This window comes from Polyodon spathula, chromosome 23 (genome assembly GCF_017654505.1).
Source record: "Polyodon spathula isolate WHYD16114869_AA chromosome 23, ASM1765450v1, whole genome shotgun sequence".
NCBI lineage: Eukaryota > Metazoa > Chordata > Actinopteri > Acipenseriformes > Polyodontidae > Polyodon > Polyodon spathula.
The window spans coordinates 13,190,031-13,210,459 of NC_054556.1; the positions used below are offsets into that span (position 1 = coordinate 13,190,031).

General features: G+C 40.6%; 1 protein-coding gene across 1 annotated transcript; it reads right to left on the reverse strand.

Annotated features, from left to right (window-relative positions):
* Positions 1–1,241: 1,241 nt before the first annotated feature.
* Positions 1,242–20,147, reverse strand: LOC121298411 (rabenosyn-5-like). The gene is made up of 11 exons (XM_041225537.1): positions 19,985–20,147; positions 18,422–18,535; positions 12,337–12,437; positions 10,988–11,033; positions 10,738–10,899; positions 8,819–9,063; positions 7,452–7,522; positions 5,798–5,884; positions 4,753–4,855; positions 4,154–4,258; positions 1,242–3,672 (listed from the first exon to the last, which is right to left on the reverse strand). Exons 1-11 carry the CDS (start codon positions 20,145–20,147, stop codon positions 2,569–2,571), a joined length of 2,301 nt encoding a protein of 766 aa, XP_041081471.1. The 3' UTR covers positions 1,242–2,568.
* Between the last annotated feature and the right edge of the window lie 282 nt (positions 20,148–20,429).

Below are 20,429 nucleotides of genomic sequence, written 5' to 3' on the forward strand. Positions count from 1 at the left end.
GATATCTATGACTTGAAACGAGTCAGGCGGATGGCTACTACAGCGATCAGTCCAGAGTCTCTGTTGCTGCTGAAACATGAAAGAGATTGCAGAACATATTCTGGGTCTATAGTAGCGAATCATTTAAACCAGCAGCAGTGAATCAGGTGTGAACTACAATAAAAGATGGACATCAACTTCACACAGGATGCTCGGACACCCAGCAGGCATCTCTACCCTCTGATAGAAGCTGAATTGGAATCATTTTCTAATCACTTTGTGTCGTTTCTGCTTCAGGACTTAATACTCATCTGTGGCCTCATATAACTCAATCATGTCTAACCTCCAACTACATACTGTATGTTATACCAGCATGCAGCCATTTAGCTGTCCATTAAACATTTAGGGGGTTATGCATAAAGAAACAGCATTTCCAGATTGTCCCGTTAAAACCATTGTAAGGATGAATACAGTAACAGTTTACTGGCATGTTTTTTGTTGACAAGTTTCCAATGACCAATGAAATAAAAGATTAAACAAAAAGTGAGATGGCAGAGGGCATAACCAAGGTTTTAAATTGGGAATCTGATGGAGTGACAGGTCCGGAGCAGAGGGGAGGAGTCCTAGCTCCTGACCCTGTATCACACCCCACGTTTACAAAACAAATTCTGTAACACACCCAGACTAGCAATACCCATTTTTATTACTGTATATCAACAGTTTCCATCAGTAAGATAAGTACAGCACAGGCAACATTATTAAAAGCTACAATTCACGACATTAACACTTGACAAATAACTTAGTGGTCAAATCACAGACAATGAATAGATAAAATAATGGTTAATTAGTTCACCATCTGGTTCAGGTTCTTAAATGTTAAACATATTATAATATGTAAGAGCAGAGACCTGTTACAAATATTAATACCTTTGCAGAAAAATGAAAAATGAACAGAGTAGTTCTATTTAGTGTTAAATGTCCAACAACTGTTTTACAGACCGTGAATCGTCCTTACCCGAGTCGGTCAAAAACAGCTGTGTGAAAATGTCATGTTACACAGATGTGTCCAAAAGTTTTGCATCACCCTATATAGTGAACACATTTTGCATCATAAAGCCAAATGAAACCTTCTGAATAAAGTTATGTTAACATACTGAATTACAAACTGCTTTGTAGATGTTCATATTACATAACAAAAAACTGACAAATGAAAAATCTGACATTTCAAAATCTAACATGAAATATTGTACTACTATTATGGCTTCCGGAAGACTTGCAATAATATTTTTATTTTCTTTGATTACATGATGTCTCAATCCTACTATTGTAGGTGATGCTAAACGTTTGGCAACATCTGTACATTACAGGTGAATGTTTTCATGTTAAAAAGAAAAAAAATCTGTGTTCGATTACATCATGCAACATTATACACAAAATAAAATGAGGTCTTTTGTGGAGTTCATTGGGTAGACCAGATTCATTTCTGCTAAATGATTACCAGTACATCATAAAAAGAGACAAGATTTAATGTCATCCTGGTAAAAATGCAGTGATTGAAATGCTGGAATTCACCTCCGAAAATGTGCTGTAATAATCTATTTGTTTAAACATAATATTAAGGCAATAATACCTCTAGCAACCAACGACTATACAAGTATATAACGAGTGGTAACAATACTAAAAATCATTTTAAACAATCGTGCAACACCTCTTGTTCTGCACTGGTTTTCCCAGTAAATCAGGACAGTTCAGAAAGCAAAAAAAAAAAAATGGAGGGGCGGGTCTGCTTAAATTTAGGAAACAATTTGTGATAAAAATGTAAGACGTGTTGAAATATCTTGAAATGCAGTTACACCTGATAAAAATATGTTGCTTCAAAAAGTATATTTAAAAGTTTTTTTTTTTTTTTATGGTGTTTGCATTCGTTCTGACAGACTCTCATTACAATTACTCAAACACTGTTTATTTGAAAATCTGTATAAAAGGTGTTTTCACCTGAGTTCAACAGCTGTTCTAGTTGCCTGACAGTTATATGCAACATACGCTAGATCAGTCTTTATCGAAGTCTGCCACTTTGGATCAGGTTTCACCAACTATTGTGAAAATACTTTAGTTAATTTAGCCTGATTTACATACATCCATACAACTATAACTAAAGGACAGCACCTGAACTCAGTCAAAGCACCTTAACACAGAAAAGGAAAAACACAGTATTTGAGGACCAAAATGTAATTAAGGTATTTACACTTTAACCAATACTTTAAAGGCTATTTGAGAAGCAACCCCCTCCAAAAACAAAATCATTTAATACATTCTCCATTAAGGTGGTGCATCTTATTTCTAGTGGGCTATTTCTTGTTTATAATTTGGGCAGGATTGTTTGATCAAACTAGTCCTTGTCCTGTGTGATCATATTATCTATTGGATATTAAACCAAAGTTACACAAAATGAGTGTTTTTGCTGTTGGTTTTTTGCTTTGCCAGACACATACGAATTGAAGAGCTCCCACTATTTCAACAGATAGGTAAAGCCACATATTAACCACGTATCAGGAGAACAGAGCTCTACACCATTAGCCTTCCAACAAGTCAACGTCTTTTCTGCTTCTGTTCTTGCAAAGTGCGTTGCAGTTCTCGTAGGTTCTCAGAAAGCAGTTCCACCTCATCTATGCGTCCACTGAGTTTGGCATCAAAGATGTAAGCTCTGATGTTGTCTATCTGCTGAAGGAGCAGTTCCTCTTCAATGATATTTTCATCGACAGCACCCTCATCCATGTCAAAAGGGTTAGTTGATGCCGTCTCAGTGAATGGTTTAGCAGCACTTTGACTGGGCTCAGTGAAAGGATTTCCATAATCTTCAAATGGGTTTGATGCGACAGCACTGGAGTCTTCAACCTCTTCTTCAAACGGGTTATTGTCCTTTTTGCCATTTGAAAGATCTCTTCTTGATTTTGACATTTCTTCATGGAAGGGATTTGAGGGATCATCCTCCAGTGGTGTAGATGCATCTTCAAAAGGATTTAAAGAAGAAGTAGGTTTCTTATGTTGTTCTGCATTGGCTCCAAGCTGTGGTTCACATTCGCATTGGTGTAAGGAAGACAGATTCTCTTGATTGGGCCAGGGCTGGGAAACTCTCAAGTACTGTGTTTTTGATAAGGGGCTAATCTTGTTTTGGGTGGAGTCTGAAGTTCCCACAGCCAAAGTCGGCTTTCCGTAAACGCCTTCCTGGACGGACTTTACATCCCGGGAATGTGAAGAATGTGTTTGAGAGTGCTGCGATGTTGTTTTCTTCTGCTGCTCTCGCTCCCACTCTCTTTCGTGAAGGATCTGCAGCTGCTCTTCCTGCACGGCTTCCTCTTCAGCTGCTCTTTTGGAAAGCTCCATCGCTAGAAGAGTTTGTTGTTGGTCATACTCATCCTGCAGCTGTCGGAGGTTCTCTTCCAACATGTTCACTTCATCCACCCTGTTGGCTTCTCTCGCCTGTTGGATGAATGATTGAATGTTGTCTATCTGCTGGAGGAGAGGGTCTGAGTTCTCCCAGTTGCGTGGTGCACCGGAAGAAGGCAGCCAGCCACCTGCTTTAATCATGGAGGACTTTTGCATTTGTGCAGCTTCACCATTAGTACTGGCAGCTACATGCAACTGGTCTCTTGGTTTTTCCTCTGTGCTCCTGCTCTGTGCCTCTTGAAGAGCCTAACAAAAAAGAAAATTTGGATTTACAAGCAAGTATTTAACAGCTTGTTTTATTGTGACAGAAGGGGGGAGTAAGAAAAGAAAATGCAAATGACCAGATTGTTTTGTGATAACTCATAGTTTAAGGAGGTGGTTGGATGGGCATCCAAGATAAATTAGGACGAAAACTGTACATAGACACCTACACTCGAGTAATTACACTTCATCTCCATCTCGGTCTCACCTTTGCTTGTTTATATACAAAGTGGCTTCAGCTATATACTTGCTGGAGCAGTGTAATCACAATTACAATGATACATAATTCTCTTCTGCAATCTTTAGGACACTCCCCAGCAAAATAATCAGATATAATGCCAACAGACTACAAATCATCATTCTGGGTGTGGGCATTTGTTTTTAAAACAAATCTGAACAGAAAACTGACTTTTGCCACGGATTCTATCTTCACTAGCTCATTTATGGGAGAGGTGTCTTTCTTTACCTGTTTCTCCAGTTGTAGCTTTCTCTCCTGGTCTTGCTTCCTTTTTTCTTTCATCTCTTCATATTTTTCTTTTGTTGGTAGAGACATCAATCCAAGGAGTTTCTCCTACATTACAAAAACACAATGTCAAGTATAGATTTTACTTCAAACTTACTGTAAAATGGAAGATCAAACTCAAACTGTAGTTGATAAATACAAATAAAGAAATAATGCTCTAAAGTTGTTTTCTGGTATTATTTTTGCTACATTTTGTTTCTGCATTGCTTATAGTTTTGTGGCACTTGAATTTCTCAGCTCTCTATTTGGAAGGAGTTGCTGTAAGTGAGGTGGAATAGCTACATCTTCATGAATTCTTGATCCACGTGATAATAACTTGACTGTTTCATCCAGAGAGAGAACCCTGTGTTGCATGGCCAATGCTAAAAACACACTTTTACAGGTTAAACATAAACATACAATATTGTGATTGGAGATGGCCAATATCACAAGGTTAATGGTAGGAATATGACATTTTGCACGTTTACAGATCTCTCTTGATCCATTTGAAGTGTGTTGATTTGACATGGAATGATTTTTGTTTTTCAGTTCATAATTCTAACCTGTACAAATAGTGTTGCTGTATATCTGATCATCCGCTGTAACTGCTGGGTTTTGGGATGTGGTTTAGGCTCTTCATTCATACCCAACATAAGGATCTTCTTACTATGTGGAGGAAATAAAATTTAAAAAAAAAAATAAAAAAAATTACTAGAAACTGGAGTACATTTTCTTTCCCAGAGATTCGTACAGCTAAAACATTACAATATGTTGTATTATTATGTGTGTTCAAATGACAATGCTAGAAAGAGGTTTTGTGCAGCAGCTGAGATCTGAATTTCAGGGGTCACCTATTCTTGAGCTCTTTGTGTTAGCGCACTACATTTGGAGGTTACACACTGGTGGACTTCACTGCCAAAAACCAAGGTCACTTTCCTATGGGAAAACAAATAACCACACACAGCAAAAGATATATCTATGGTAGCCCGGATGAATACTGGTTGTTGATATATACTTCCCTCACTCAGTCATGTACGGTCAGGTCACAAAAGATTTTACAAATTATACACACACATGAATATTTAATATTTCCCTCCATGTTTATGGTTTCCAATATTTTGGCTTCTATATCTTGGATGAACAAAATATTTGGTTTAAACCCGTTTACATTTCAGATCATGGACAAATCAAAGGCTGTGAACTTGACTTGTTACTTAATACTGCCACTACACTACAGTGTTGATGGGCAGACCTACAAACTTTTCTATCCTTTCAACTTTACTTCTCTTCAGGTCTGTTTAGTGAGAAATGGTAAATGTACCATTTGAACAAGGTTTACCAGGTCATAATGATCTTGAACTAGTCCATGATCCAAATATAAATAGGGTTAAATCGGAATAATAGTTCTGCCTGACATCATGAGAGTCAGAATGATGTGAACTAATGTTAGATTATTGGATACTTCATTGATTTAGTTTTCTATAAAGTGCAGAACGAGAAAAACATTTTCTCTCACCAGGGTTTAGAGTGGTTAAAGCTGCAATATATAGCATGCTTCATAAAGTAGTAAACAATTAATATTATAACATTAGACATTATGTTGCCTACCTTAGTGCATCAATTAATTCATAATACTTCTGGACTTCCAGTCTGAGACCGTTAGCATGCGCTAAATTATAGGTAGACTCTCCAGCACTGAAAGGAATAACAAGAATCAAAGCTAATCCCTCTATAGGGCAACAATGACCCAGAGAAGAGTTACATTGAATAGTTTTCTTTTATTCTTGCAGCATAATCATAGTAAAGTTTAGAGGACATTTTAACATCACATGCACAATATGATTAAGTTGGATTATACATTGTGTGCTGACCACTTGTAATTACTGCTGAATTATCCAAAACATGATCTCCAATAAATATAAAATTGACCCTTTTGCACCCTAAACAGTTGCTTCTATGAGAAACATGTTTAGTCTTGTTTTTTGGAAGCACCTGCCAGTCAGGCATATCATATGTAAAACTGAACAGGGACAGGCAGCACTGACTAAACACTCTTCACAAAGATGACTTCATTTTCCATTGATCTGGAGAGGTCAACAGGGGTTATAGGGGACAAAACCTGGGCATGTTTGTGCTGTTGCTTGCTTACTCAATATCCTGCTATCCCTGAATGGATAATTGTCCACTATTCAAATGTTATAAACTATGTTAAAGAATAAGCTACCTCTGTAGTGATGGGCTGGGTGTGTTTTCTTCTACTCTAATCATATGTCTTGTTCACTAAATATCTTGATATCCCTGCACTGGAATTAGTACAAAAATATTTAAATATGTTTAGTTTTCTTCATGACAGCAATTGAAGTTTTATTTTCTAAAACAAGTATTTATTTATTTCTTTAATCAATCCATGCCAGACAGACAAATAACTCTGGGCTATTTAGAGCCAAACAGTTTTATTTATTCATTTATTTACTGATTTAATTCTAAAGAGTTCACCCTCATTTTAACCTTAGCGCACAGACTACATCCATAGGACACATTAAGAAGATTCAGAGCCCTTCTTTACACAGAGTGATGGGTGTATGAAATGGTTTGTCAAACTATGTTTCTGCTACCAATTCTCTGGGATCTTTTAAGAGCTGAAAGCATGCATTAAACACTTTGAATGTGCATCAATGGGCCTCCTCTCGTTCATAACATTTGCTATTATGACTCAAGGGAATGGTACGACTCAAACTGCCAGATGAACAGTAATATAGGCTGGGAATTGATTACAAAAAATGTTAACTAGAAAGCAAGTTTTTATTAACAAAAACAAAGCATCAACAGGGGTGTAAAGAAAGGGAAATCTATCGTTTGTAATGGAATCGCTGGTAAATATAAAGTGCATTGGATATGTGAAAAATAACTGTATCATTGATGTCAAAGGTTAAACAATGTGGCACTGATACTGTCATTTGTTACTGGACACCACCTGCAATGCCTTCACTTAAGAAATGGACTGGAATTGCATTCTGTCTCTATATGCTTCCACACAATACCAAAAGCAAACAGAGATTAATTATTCACCCTTGTCAGCTGCTCAATGTTAGCTTACTGTAAACATAGATGCTTACACCCTAACAAACACATTAAGAGAATTCTTAAGAGGTAATAATCAATCCAATACAGAACATGTTCTCAACTTCCATCATCATACCAACCTCCTTGGTTTTCTGTGGATTTATTAGTACATATACATATAGTATGCGTTTATGCTTACTTTAATGATTCAGCCATTTTTATGTAATCAGGAGCCTTCTGATCCACCTTTTCCATACACATCCGGAGTTTCTAGAAAAAAGTGATAAATCAGCATATCAATAAAAAAAACATTAAATATTGAGAGAAAGAGAGAGAGAGACTCCTTTCTCTTTTCAAAGCATAAGGGCGGGGCATCAAAACAGGCAAGAACTAAGAACCTCAATTGAACTCTGACTATAAACCACACACACCTCCAATCAAATCTGGTAAAGACTGCACCAGAAATGAAAAAAAAAAAAAAAAACACATCACTAAAGTCATAATGCTAGTCTGACAACTGTATTTGAAACTCAAAATTAGCCTGAAGAGAGAATATTGTATTGAATTAAATTGGCTGAAATATTTTAATAATACATCATTCTTCATTCTCTAGTACTGATTTTAGGTACACATTTTCATGAGTGTAATTTTAATGTGTGCAATGTTTCCAGAATCTGTATGTTTAAAACTATTGCAGGTTAATTGAATAAATAGTGACTGAAAATTACCACAATACTGGTATGAAGTATGACAAAAAGCCAATTTTAACAGTGTAAAACTAGCAAGAAAGTGCAGCTGTAGATGCATGAAGAAGCACTTAAATGATGGTTCTTGTTAGATTCATACTGGTAAAATATTTGTATTCCATGCTGTAAACTGTAATTGTAATAGGGCCCTAAATGTTTATATGCAACATAGAAACACTATCATAAATGAATAAAGTAAAACTATAAGCACTTCATTTTATTACCCTATAGCTACTTTAAAGCTATTTTTAAAATCTACACTTTAATGCACTGGAGGTTGAAATCTGTCCTATGGGATAGATTCAGGAATATGTAAGGTGTAAACCCCAGTGTATGAAACACTTTCAGTGCAGACATGTCTTGGTTTAATGTCCAGACACACAACTCCTCCAGTGGACTAAAGTCATTTTCACACCCATAACTTCAAACACTCAATCAGAGGGTGAGGTGAGGTGAGTGGTAAAGTAAGAGGTATTCAGAGTTATCAAATACTTTACTATACAGGACCACCTTTATACTAATAAAACACCATCCATCTAAACAGCAAATAGAAAAAGAATGGATATAAAATACAGATGTGACACAAGAGATTAAAACAAGTTGGCAGTGAAGCGGGTCATTAATATGCTTACTGAAAAGCACTGTTCTGAAGATTTTAGCCTTGTGGAATTACATATTTCATTGATTGTGTCACTGAATGGGCCAAACAGTGTTTTTCAAAAGTACAGTCAATACAGTAACCAAGTCTATTAGAAGTAGGCCCTACAGGTTGACATATCTGCAGTAAAACAAAACCGTTTCCTGTAACTTATGATGGCACCTCGTAGAACTTGACGATCTCCGGAGCGTAATCCTTCTCGTCCATCTGCTGCTCTCGTTTGTGCAGCGTGCCCATGCAGTGGCGGCAGCAGCGGATGCGCTCATCATCCTTCTCGTCCAGGACGGAGCTGACGCTGCTCATACTGCTGATGCTGCCACGCCGGGAGCCCTGCACACTGCTGCTGGGAGACAGGCTGGGGCTGCCCAGAAAGGACATGGCCTCTTTAGTGGCACTAGTCAGTTTATCTAAGAGTAGAAAACAAAAATGGGTGTACAAATTAAAAAACAAGGGTCCCAGTTTCCACAAGTAAATAACAACAATCTAGCAGAACATAGTGTGTTAGGCTACCACGAGCAGCCAAAAAGCCCTGATTCCACAAGCTATTTTAGCAAAATATATATAATGATATTATTCACAAGGAATAAATCTTAGCAAAGTCTGTACTACAGAATGAAGTCAGATTGGAGATTGTAGGACATGAAACATTTATTTGACATGAAAGCACTTGTGAACTAACCCCTACAAAAGTGTATCCTATAGCCTTTATTTTATTACCCCTCCTCCCTGTGTCTAGCAATTTATATGCAGTATATTAGAAGAAATGTTATACATGCTTGCTGATTCAAAAATTGCTCAAATGATGGATCGCTGGTCCATACATTCTAGTTATTTCCCAATGACTACTAGTTGCGGAAGATATGTGGTCAGAAGGTTTTAGCCCCCAAAAAATGCAACTTTGCTAAATAACTCTCTGAGGTATTGCGGGGCTGTCTTTGAAGCTCTTATCCGCACCCAAAAACGTAATATCCTACCACACAAGGTTATGACATGACAGACTTCTGATCTTGACTCGAGAAAAAAAAAAACTTGTACTCTGATCTTTTACAGCAATTGTTGGCAAGATGTAACACACACCCTTAGGGACTGGAATGCATATTTCCCAGATTGCTCAGCGTGCCAAAAGTTTAAGCATGTATAAACTAGGGCTGCCATGATTACATCGAAAATCTATTTTTCAATCGATTCCATTCCTCATTATATACATCAACATAAATAATTCAATTTATAAATAAATCAATTTATTTGTACTATGATGATGATGATGATGATATTTTAAGCAGGGATTTTCGCATTGTGTGTTCCACAAATGGTGAAGGTTAGATGGTACAGTATTAGCGAGATGCAATGCAAGATGCTGCAGCTGTCACTGAATTAAAATTAAACGGTTTCCATAAACTTGTGTCTAGTTTATATAGATTACATTCCAAAATATTGTAATCTGTTTGGAATAAATATTTTGCACCCCTGTAGTATGTTAACTTGCTGTAGGTTGGGGGTGGGGGTGGGGAGGAATGGAGTGAAAATGTACGTAAGCGGTAAACTGATCGATATTTAGTCAAAGGATTCGATTGTGTGCCCAATTAATCGACTGCTATTTGGAGGCTTAACTGACAGCCCTAGTTTTACAGGCATCAAAAGAAAAACAATTAAAACATATAGAAGAATTTAGGGGGGGATAGAAGAATTTGAAATAAATAAAACAATAGGTTTTGGGATTGAATCCTGGTTTGCAGTAACACATAACTGGAAAATGTTAAAAAGAGGCTCTCGACATATACCCCCAGATTCTGATATTCTAAATAACGTGTGCTAAGAAGTTCAGGATATCATAACTGGCCAGTTGTTTTCAAGATAGACTAGGTAGAAATGTATGCCCTCCATATCCCCCTGGAGTTTCTTAGCAAGGTTCATCAAAATTCGATACGCAGTAAAATACCAGGATATTCGGATGGTAACTTTAAAGGCAATCTGTAACTATTTAGATATTAGAATAGATCCAACTATCTTAGTGTAGAGAATTATGTGCATACTGCTGAACTGAGGATAAATGTGGCTGGTAAAATGAGGTGGCTACTTACATGCTAATGGAAGGGTAATAAACGCCATACACTTCTTGCACATGATCGATCCACAGAGGCGGCAGTGGTGGCGTCTGTTTCGAATGTTAAATTTATTTCCACAGTCTGGACAGAATGGCACGTCTTGATCATTTACCCATGATACAACAGACTTTTCAATTGCTTGAAGAAAAAAAACAAATCTCTTAGTTTTACGCTACCTTTGTGCTAATGCATTACATTCTCAAAAATAAACCAAACTCTTACCCACCTCTTATTTTAGCAGCATCTGTGTTTGTTCTTTCAAATGATGTCAGCTGATAAATGAAAGACAAGATTTTTTTTTAATCAAATTGCTTTTAAGCTAATAAAAGGGATCCCTATTCAGAGCTAGATCAATAAACACATATGGGGAGAAAAGACAGAATGACAAATTATTGATTCATACCTGAACAAGACATTGCCTTGAAAAAGGTTGACTTATGTCATTGAACCATGGATATGTAAATGGATCCGTGGGTACGCTTTAGGACTAAGGGGTCGATCAGCTACCCAGCCCGATTTTTTTTCAGAAGAACAAAAAACAAAACCATAGTAATGGCCAAATTATTAAACACTAGTACCATTTATAGAAAGCACAACGTGATGCTGCAGAACAGTCACATCCAAGTTAGTGCTTGTCTAGCTAAAACAAAAACCTGCTGAATGTTACCACTTTTCAACTTAACAACAGTTTTGTTTTTTAGAACCATAAGGGGCACACTAAGTTTCGGTTCTGCATTATATATCATTTCCTTTTTTTCTTTCTCAGACAGAATGGAATGACAACATTTGCATGTAGTTGTATCACTGGGACACAGACATATGAATTTAACATGCCTCACACAGAAAATGAAGTTAGCAATACATAAATAAAACACAGTGTAATAAGGATCAGGGATTATCGGGTACATACAAATTCATCCAGGGTTCAAGGTATATTATTTTAGGATTTCAAAAGAGACCGTTCACTGAAATGAAAGCTACAATTCAGGAACTACCATTGCCTACCTTTCTTTGTGGTATTTTAAAAAATAAAACTGCATAAACTGGTTATGTATATGTCAGTAAACCTTTAAGTAAAATTAAATACCCAACTTTGAGCTGCAACATAACAAACTGACTATTCCACTCAGTTATTTTAAATCCACAGAAGTATTAAATTTTAGTCCACCCTGTTTCAAAGATACAGCATGCATGGAGTGATCCAGTGCAGTCTGAGAAAGGAATAAGGAACAGTGATAAAGTTGTGCTCAACAGCATATGCAGAAAGTTGGCAGTATACTGTCATTTAAAGATTAACTTCAGAACGAAACTCAGTGGAGCCACTTAGGTTTAAATACTCATTAGCATGAATGCTGCTTTAGTGAGACCAGCAAACACTTAGGTGTCATTCCACCTTCCTTAAAGAGATGAAAACTAATCAATAAAACTGTCTTCAGCTCTTTGCACTCCAAATTCAAACACCTGATCTTTTCTATTTGTCATTTTATTTATTTGCAAAATCCTACTGTCTGGGGTCAATTCTAAGGTACATTAACACAGCACCTCACCACCTCCTCGGTTTCTTTTCCCACTTACCTTCTCTAACCTGATTATTAATTTATTAACTTCAATAACGTAGTGATCAATCCTGGCGGCTCTGTGTTTCTTGAAATACTCCAGGTGGCTTCTTGTTGCACCTAGATATGTAAGATTTAGTTTAGTTGTAATGATCACAATGCCTGCACTAACAGACAATACATAGCAAAATGAAAAGGTCATATTAAAAGTAATATTTAACAGCCTGTGTGTATGAATTTGTACAATGCACAGCTGGTAGCAGCAAATGTTGGCATTAAGGAAGCTAGTTTTTTGCAGCTATGCATGTCTTGATAGAAAGCTAGCTGGTCTAGAGGTGGGAAGGCAGTCATTCTGCCCAACCGTGACTAATGTAATGGATTTATTTTTTTATTTTTTTTACACAGTAAAATAATGTGCTAGAAGTAGACATAACTTTCTCAATGTGGGACTCTGACAAAGTGCCCGCCCCTGTGTATATTATCTGTTATATGTTGTGTGTGATATGTTGGTGTATTGTCATTGGTACACGGGTTATAAACAGGTCTGTAACACGGGATTGTACATCACTTCACGTACATTTAAAGTAGTTAATATGTGAGCATGAGGTTGCACATAATTAATTCATGTGCTGGGATTCAAGTGAATAATTAATTAGTAATTGAATCCCAGCACAACAGTATATATAGATGCACGTTTTCACATACTCGCGGTTGGGTGTTCGGTGAGTGGAGAATGGGAGAGAGAGGAGGATAAACTATTTACAACAATTGCTATTGTGTGCTGGTGGGACCAGCACAATACTTGTTTATTTAGAAACTCACCGTGTTTGTCAGTGTGTCTGTCTGTGCACCGTTTTGTTAAGTCTAGTCCGTTTTTGTTTGTCTCTTATTTTGGCATAAAGTGCCGTGTTTCTGTTTTCCTGTTTAAACCTTTTATTTAAAATAAACCGGCGCAAGCAAGCGCCATCATCATTTCATTTCATCTGTTCTGTCTTTGTGTATTTCATTTCTTCCTGGTTCTGACGCTGCCCACTTCAGCCATCTACTGTGACAGGGACATATTCCCTGAACATGATATTAATACCTTAACGTCTATTAATGATATAACCGGACTAAGTAATTAAACTGCTGTGTCTTAGGAAAAAACCACACTGCTGTGGTTCCTGGCATGAATACTGAACTGGGATAGGAGGGTTAGGAGGTTGGAATCTGGACTGGGTGAGGCTGAAAGGACAGTGAAGAGACCGCAAAACTGCAAACACAAGTGGTTTGGTGCAAGGAAGACATAAAATATAGATGTGAAAAAATCCCAACTACAACAAGCTGCTGGACGAAAGGAAACAAACAAAGGTTAAAAAGGCAAGACATACAAATGATCTCATGAAAGTGGCTACTCAGCAGAGTAAAAAGACTATAAACATCCAAGCAAAACAAAACATTTTGCGCTCCACCCCTCCAAATCCTACCCTATGCCTCAATGTGGCGGAGGGGTGGCCCTGGGTGTCTGCCGGCAATGTACAGCAGGGAACAATCTCCAGCAGGTCCAACCAGGCTGAGAAGGAGCTAGACACCCAGCTAAATAGGGAGATACCGGTCCTAGAGGCCCAGCAAGCCAAGGGCCGGTCAAGCATCAGCTACGACAGCGAAACAAATGGGCCCCAGTACCCTGCACGTCCCTGCGCCCGTTCTACGGCGGCAGAGCGATCAGGCCAAGGACGAGGGGCTGCTAAGAATCTCAGGTAGTAGGCCGTCTTCAGAAAACCGACCACGGAAACGGATCACCAACCTCGACATCGCCACCTTCAACGCCAGGACCATGTCGAGGGAAACCGACCTGGCAACCATCATCGCCAAAAAGGCCAACATCAGGTGCGACATCCTCGGCTTGTGCGAGACGAGGCGTCGAGAACCGCTGCACGTGCGCTGGGAAGACGGGTCGACAGTCGCTCTAGGCGCCGGCGAGGGGAACAGGACTGTCGGCGGCGTCGGTTTCATCGTCTCCAAGCGATGGGCACCTTTCATAGACGAGGTCGACCTGACCAACTCTCGAGTCGGTGTGCTCACACTGCTGCTGCCCAACAAGACCACCATCCGCGTCATGCAGGCCTACACGCTAACGGCAGCCGCAGACGACGACGACATTGAGCTGTTCTACGAGGCTGTCGAAGCGGCCATCGCCCATCGAGCCACATACCACATCCTGATGGGCGACTTCAACGTCAAGGTGGGCCGGGGGCTGGACAATGAGCAGTTCATTGGCCCGTCCGGCAGTGACGACCGGAACGAACGGGGCGAGCGGCTGGCAGCAATGGCCGAGTCCAACCGGCTCTACATCGGCAACAGCTTCTTCCAGAAGCGCCTCGGCCGCCGCTGGACGTGGCTGTCGCCCAATGGGGCGACCAAGAATGAGATCGACTACATCCTCTGCAGCCACCGCCACATCCTCCAGGACGTCTCGGTCATCGGGAAGGCGTTCTGCACTGGCAGCGACCACCGACTGCTCAGGGCCGAACTGGCCATCGACGCCAGGGTGGAGAAGCGCGCATTGGCAGCCAGCAACAAGACACAGCGACAGTCCACCACCGACCCGACCGTCTTCAGGCACATCGTCAACAACACCAACTGGTCGCAGACCGACGACGACATCACCAACGACTACGACCAATTCGCGAACAAGCTCCGGTCAGCACGCGATGCAGCTGCAAAGCCGAGCACCAACAACCGAGCCAACCGAATATCGGACAACACCAAAGCCCTTCTTCAGAAAAGGCGGCAAATGCGGGCAGACGGCGCAGACCACGTCGAGTATGGCCTACTCTATAAGCTGATCCGGGCGCGGCTCAAAACCGACCTGGAGCAGTACAAGAACAAGCGCCTGCTAGCAGCCGCCGAAGAGCGAAAGAGCCTGAAGAAGTGCAGACGGCTGATGCAGCAGAAACGCGGCCAGATTCCGGCATTGAAGACAGCCGACGGGTGGACGACCAGATCCCGATCGGGCATCGAGGCCGAATGCAGCCGCTTCTACTGCGACCTCTTCGCTAGCAAAGTCCCAGTCAACCCGCCCGACCTGCAACACGACACACTGCCAGCCATTCCGCCGGTGCTTATCAGCGAGGTCCAATACGCGATCGAGAAGACCGAGAAGGACCAAGCGCCCGGGCTGGACGGCATCGACATCGAGCTGTTCAAGGAGGGCGTACAGACGTTATAGGCAGCCTTGGCCAGCCCTTTGCAGTCGCTACTTTGCGCAAAGAAAGATCCCGGACCAGTGGAAGACGGCCAGGACAGTGCTGCTGTATAAGAAGGGCGACCGCGAGCAGCTCAGCAACTACCGGCCCATCTGGCTCCTGTGCACCACTTACAAGATCTTCACCAAGGTGCTGCTCAACCGACTAGCCAAGCAGTTAGACGAACAACAGCCACCCGAACAATCCGGCTTCAGGGCCGGCTACAGCACCATGGACCACATCCCTGTGCTGAACCAACTGCTGGAAAAGAGCCGCGAGTACAAGACCCCCTTGGTGTTTGCCTTCGTCGACTACGAAAAGGCCTTTGACACAGCCGAGATGAACACTGTGCTACTCGCACTCCAACAACAGGGCATCGGTAACGAGTATATAGCCCTCTTGCAGGAATTGAACAGTGCCTGCACCACCGACATCAACCTATTCGACCGACCACTGCGCATCAGTCGGCCGTGGGGTCAAGCAGGGTGACCCGATATCGCCCAAGCTTTTTCACCGCCTGCCTGGAGCATGTATTCCGCCAGCTCAACTGGGACAACACCGGCATCAAGATCAACGGCCGATGGCTCAACCACCTGCGCTTTGCCGATGATATCATGCTGATCGGCAGCTCGGTGGCCGACGTGCAGCAGCGACTGACTGAACTCAACCAGGCCGGTGCCACAGTCGGCCTCAAGATCAACATGGCCAAGACCAAGTGGATGCGAAACGCACAGGTCACCGACAACACCATTCACATCGGCCAGAACCAAATCGAACAGGTCAACAGCTACATCTATCTGGGCCAATAACTGACGATGGAGCACAAGAACAGCCGCGAGCTAGCGCGCAGATGGAAGGCCGTCTGGATCAGCTACGCCTCCATCGCCAAGGTGGTCAACAACATGGGCAATAACATGACCCGGCGCGCCGAATTGTTCAACAGCACCGTGCTGCCAGCGATGCTTTACGGCGCAGACATGGTCGCTGACTGCGGACGACCGGCTGAAACTGGCCGTCACCGAACGGGCGATCGAGCACCGGATGGTTGGCGTCAAGCGGATGGACCGGATCAGCAACGAGCAGATGCGGCAGATGACCAAGGTCAAGGACGCGGTCGAGTTGGCTGACAAGTCGAAGAAGCGCTGGGCCGGCCACCTGGCAAGGAGGACCGACAGCCGATGGACTGAATGGCTGCCACTCGACATCAAAAGACCGCTCGGTCGTCCAGCCACTCGGTGGAGAGACCAGCTCCGACAAGAAATGGGACGGAATTGGATGTGCCTGGCACGAGACCGAAAGGCTTGGGTACTCCACTGTGGTCTGCGTCGACCAGACTAATAGCTGGCGACGATTAACAGACCGATTGACGTTTGACATCGAATGCTAAACAAGGTGCTGTCACTCTGCTAAGCAAAGCTGCAACTCCAGGTCTCCGCCTAAAACTGGACCCGAGACGGGACTCTGCCTGATACTGACCCATGACGAGAAAGCAAGCTGCAAGCGAGTCAACGACCACAAGCAACGAGACCGAGGTCCGGATGCTGGACTGCCGGAAAACTTACAGAGACTGTTATCAGACAAACCAGTCTGGGTCTGCTGTACACCTAAAACCACAGTATCCAAAAGAAACTGTGCCCTGCTACTTGCGTACCTGAAAGATTCAGCGAAGAGGACAGAGCGGGCGGGCGCTGTTGTGGATCCTACACCGCGGACTGAAGACTTTGTTGCAGCTGTTTGCTGATTCTATTGAGAATTGAAAGCTTTGTTGCCGAGTTTGAACCAATGTAGGATTGAAGCATTTGTTGCTGAGGAGTTTTTGTACTGGATATTTCAACAGACTGAGTTTCAAAGCCAGCAGACCAAAGGAAGGAACTGATGAGCATAATTCCAGTTGCATTTTCCTTTCATGAAACTAAATTAATTAATTGTAACGCATTCACATAGAACTGAAATGTTAATTATTTAGTTTGCACACTTTGCATGTGAAATAACTTTTAGTGAAACTTGATAAGTAACTATAAGTATCTACATCATTGTATGAAAAAATGATTTAGAAGTAAAAACTTGTATACACTTAATCTATAAACCACTGATAATCTTAATGTAATATATTCTCATTTCAGTTAGGCTGGGTGTGTACCCGTATGCGTGTGTATGTGTGTGTGTGTGTGTGACAGCAAGGCACTAGCTACGTCACAGCCTGCTTGCTGGTGAAGTTGATGCCTTGTGTGCGAGGAGATAGGCGGTGTCACATTTCAATTGCCTGCCTGCCAGCCTGAGTGCAGTGAGAACTTTAGACTTGTGTTTGGTGCTTAGAGACTAAGAAATTAACTTTCTGACTTTTCTGATTTCTGTTTATTATTTGTGTACTTAATAAAATACTACTATTGATTACACATTCCTTGTGTCTGCGCGTGAATGTGTGTTCATAGTAAATCCTCGATCTTTAACACGTCAATTAAATATTATTAATAAGAGAACTAATCAACCCAGACAAACATTAAATGATCAATTATTGAACTGTTCCTACATCAATTAGCATTGGTTCAGTGCTCGACATACCCTAAACATACATGTAAGATAAATACAGCTTTCAAAAATACCTCCTAAAAACATAACACATTAAAAAAATTGACAGGGGGGGCCTAATGAGGAGGGACAATATTCTGAAAAATGCTTCACTGAAGAATTAAAAACAAGCCTAGAGCAAACTATGTACCTCAATTAGAATACACGTTGTCTGAGGTTACATTCTGAACTGTAAAATCTGCTGTACTGTATGTTTTACTCCCTAGCAACCCACTCGACACACCTAGTTTCATCACAGGTATTGAGCCAGGGGTTTTGATTTCACACAATCTGACCCTGTAGTCTTACCTAGTTCTTGTGGCTCCCACATATAGGGGTTCACTCCTCCATTGTATAAAGACTCGTAGCGTTCATGACTCCCGGATTCAGCTCGGTCTTCATAAGCACATGACGGGCGAAGTCCTCAAATAGAAAGGAAAAATCGAAAGACGTGGTTTAGATTCTTCTTTTGTTAATGTTGTTAGTCTCGTCTACACCGATTTAAACATCAAAAACTGAATTTTTAATACTTATAAATATATATATATATTATAAAGATATATATATATATTAAAAAAATAGCCACAAATTCTGATTTTTTTTTTTTTTTTAAATCAATTTTTATCAGTCAAGGTTAAATTGTTTACCTTTCACTGTATTAAGTGTATCACATAGAAGACAATTCTTGTTTTAATCACTCTGCTTCTTGTGCTATGAACTGTCTGTTCCATTCTACTGGAAACATGTTTCAATTTAACGTGTGTGACTGCAACAGGACAGAACAAAACATTTCCCAGGTGTCACTCAGAGCCACTGGTACTCTGCTATAGATATTAATAAAAGTTTGTCAGCCATTTATTACTATTGCACAAAAGCCAAAAGTAAAATAAACCGAGTTTCACAAAAACGTTAACCTGTGATTGACATGTGCTTGGAAGCTGAAATTACAAATTTGCTTCAGGTCTTAAATGTTTGCAGAAGTTCTCTAGAAAGTAACAACATGCACTTCGAATCACAGCAAGAATCGGATTGCAAATGAAATTTATTTTACAGTGCATGTGTGAAACAGATTGTGACAACAGCAGTGCTGTAATACACTGTACAAAGTAATTGATCTCCACATGTTGACAGCTACTGATTTTGTTCATAGGCTTCTCCAGGGATCAAGAAATACAAGACTAGGTGCCAGCTTATATGGCAACAAAACACACAAGCAGCAAAGTTAGCAGGGTTAAATAAGATAAGCGGAACAGGGTACTCTTTACTTGAGTTGAATGTAAGGAAGTAAAACAGATGACTGTAAGAACCTTACAACTACCCAGAGCAAGAAGAGCAGATTGCACAACCACAATTCATAATCCAGAAGATGGGAATGTATGATGCCCCTTTACAGTCATGTATCTCAGAAAGAAACTCCACACGCAGTCGTGCAACAGGAATAGAAACCACAAGGATAGGGTGAAGGATAGGGTGCTGTATAAAGCAGTGCAAACAGAAAAACATTTATAGAGGCTCGAGGAGTAATCTTCCATTGCATTGGCAGCATTAGAATATCTTCCGAGACAAAACAAGTTTTATCTAGAATAAAACATAAGGAAATAACACTACCCATTTTTACATGACCAGTCAATGGTTGCAGTCTTTGGCTTTTTATTTGACAAGTGGGTTCATAATTGTGTACTCTACTGTTATATATATATACACACACACACTTGCGCGCATATATATATATATATATATATACACACACACACACACGTTATATATATGGGTCTTAATTATCTCCCCCACCACCAGGGATAATATAACAGCACATTAACAAACCAATAGTAATTAACGATTTAAACATGCCTATTATATTATCATACTTACTTTTCAGTTGCCCTTTGACATCTCTATCTTCACCTGAATGTTCACCTTCATAGTGAGACTGGAGTTGGTAAAAAGACTGCAGGTCTTTCAGACACAGTGGGCACAGGAAACCCTCCCTCACCCCCTCCTGCTCCTCAAATGGAGGGGGGTAGCTGGAAGCCATGATGTTCACTGGATTACTAAACCACTAGATGCAACAAACTGAATGCTGGAGAAGATGAAACTCCTAGTGGCAGTGCAGCGATGCCATGCTGTCTGGCTTTATCATACTTCACCACAGCAGCAGCAATCCAGGACCTTCATGACTTCCATACTTTCCAGAGTCTAGATAACATTAATACAAAAAAAGTTAATAAACATTTTATTTGACTTGCTTCATATGGATTTCTATACCTATGGATGTCTCGACATACTTAAGTAGATTAAATAAATAAATTAAAAAAAT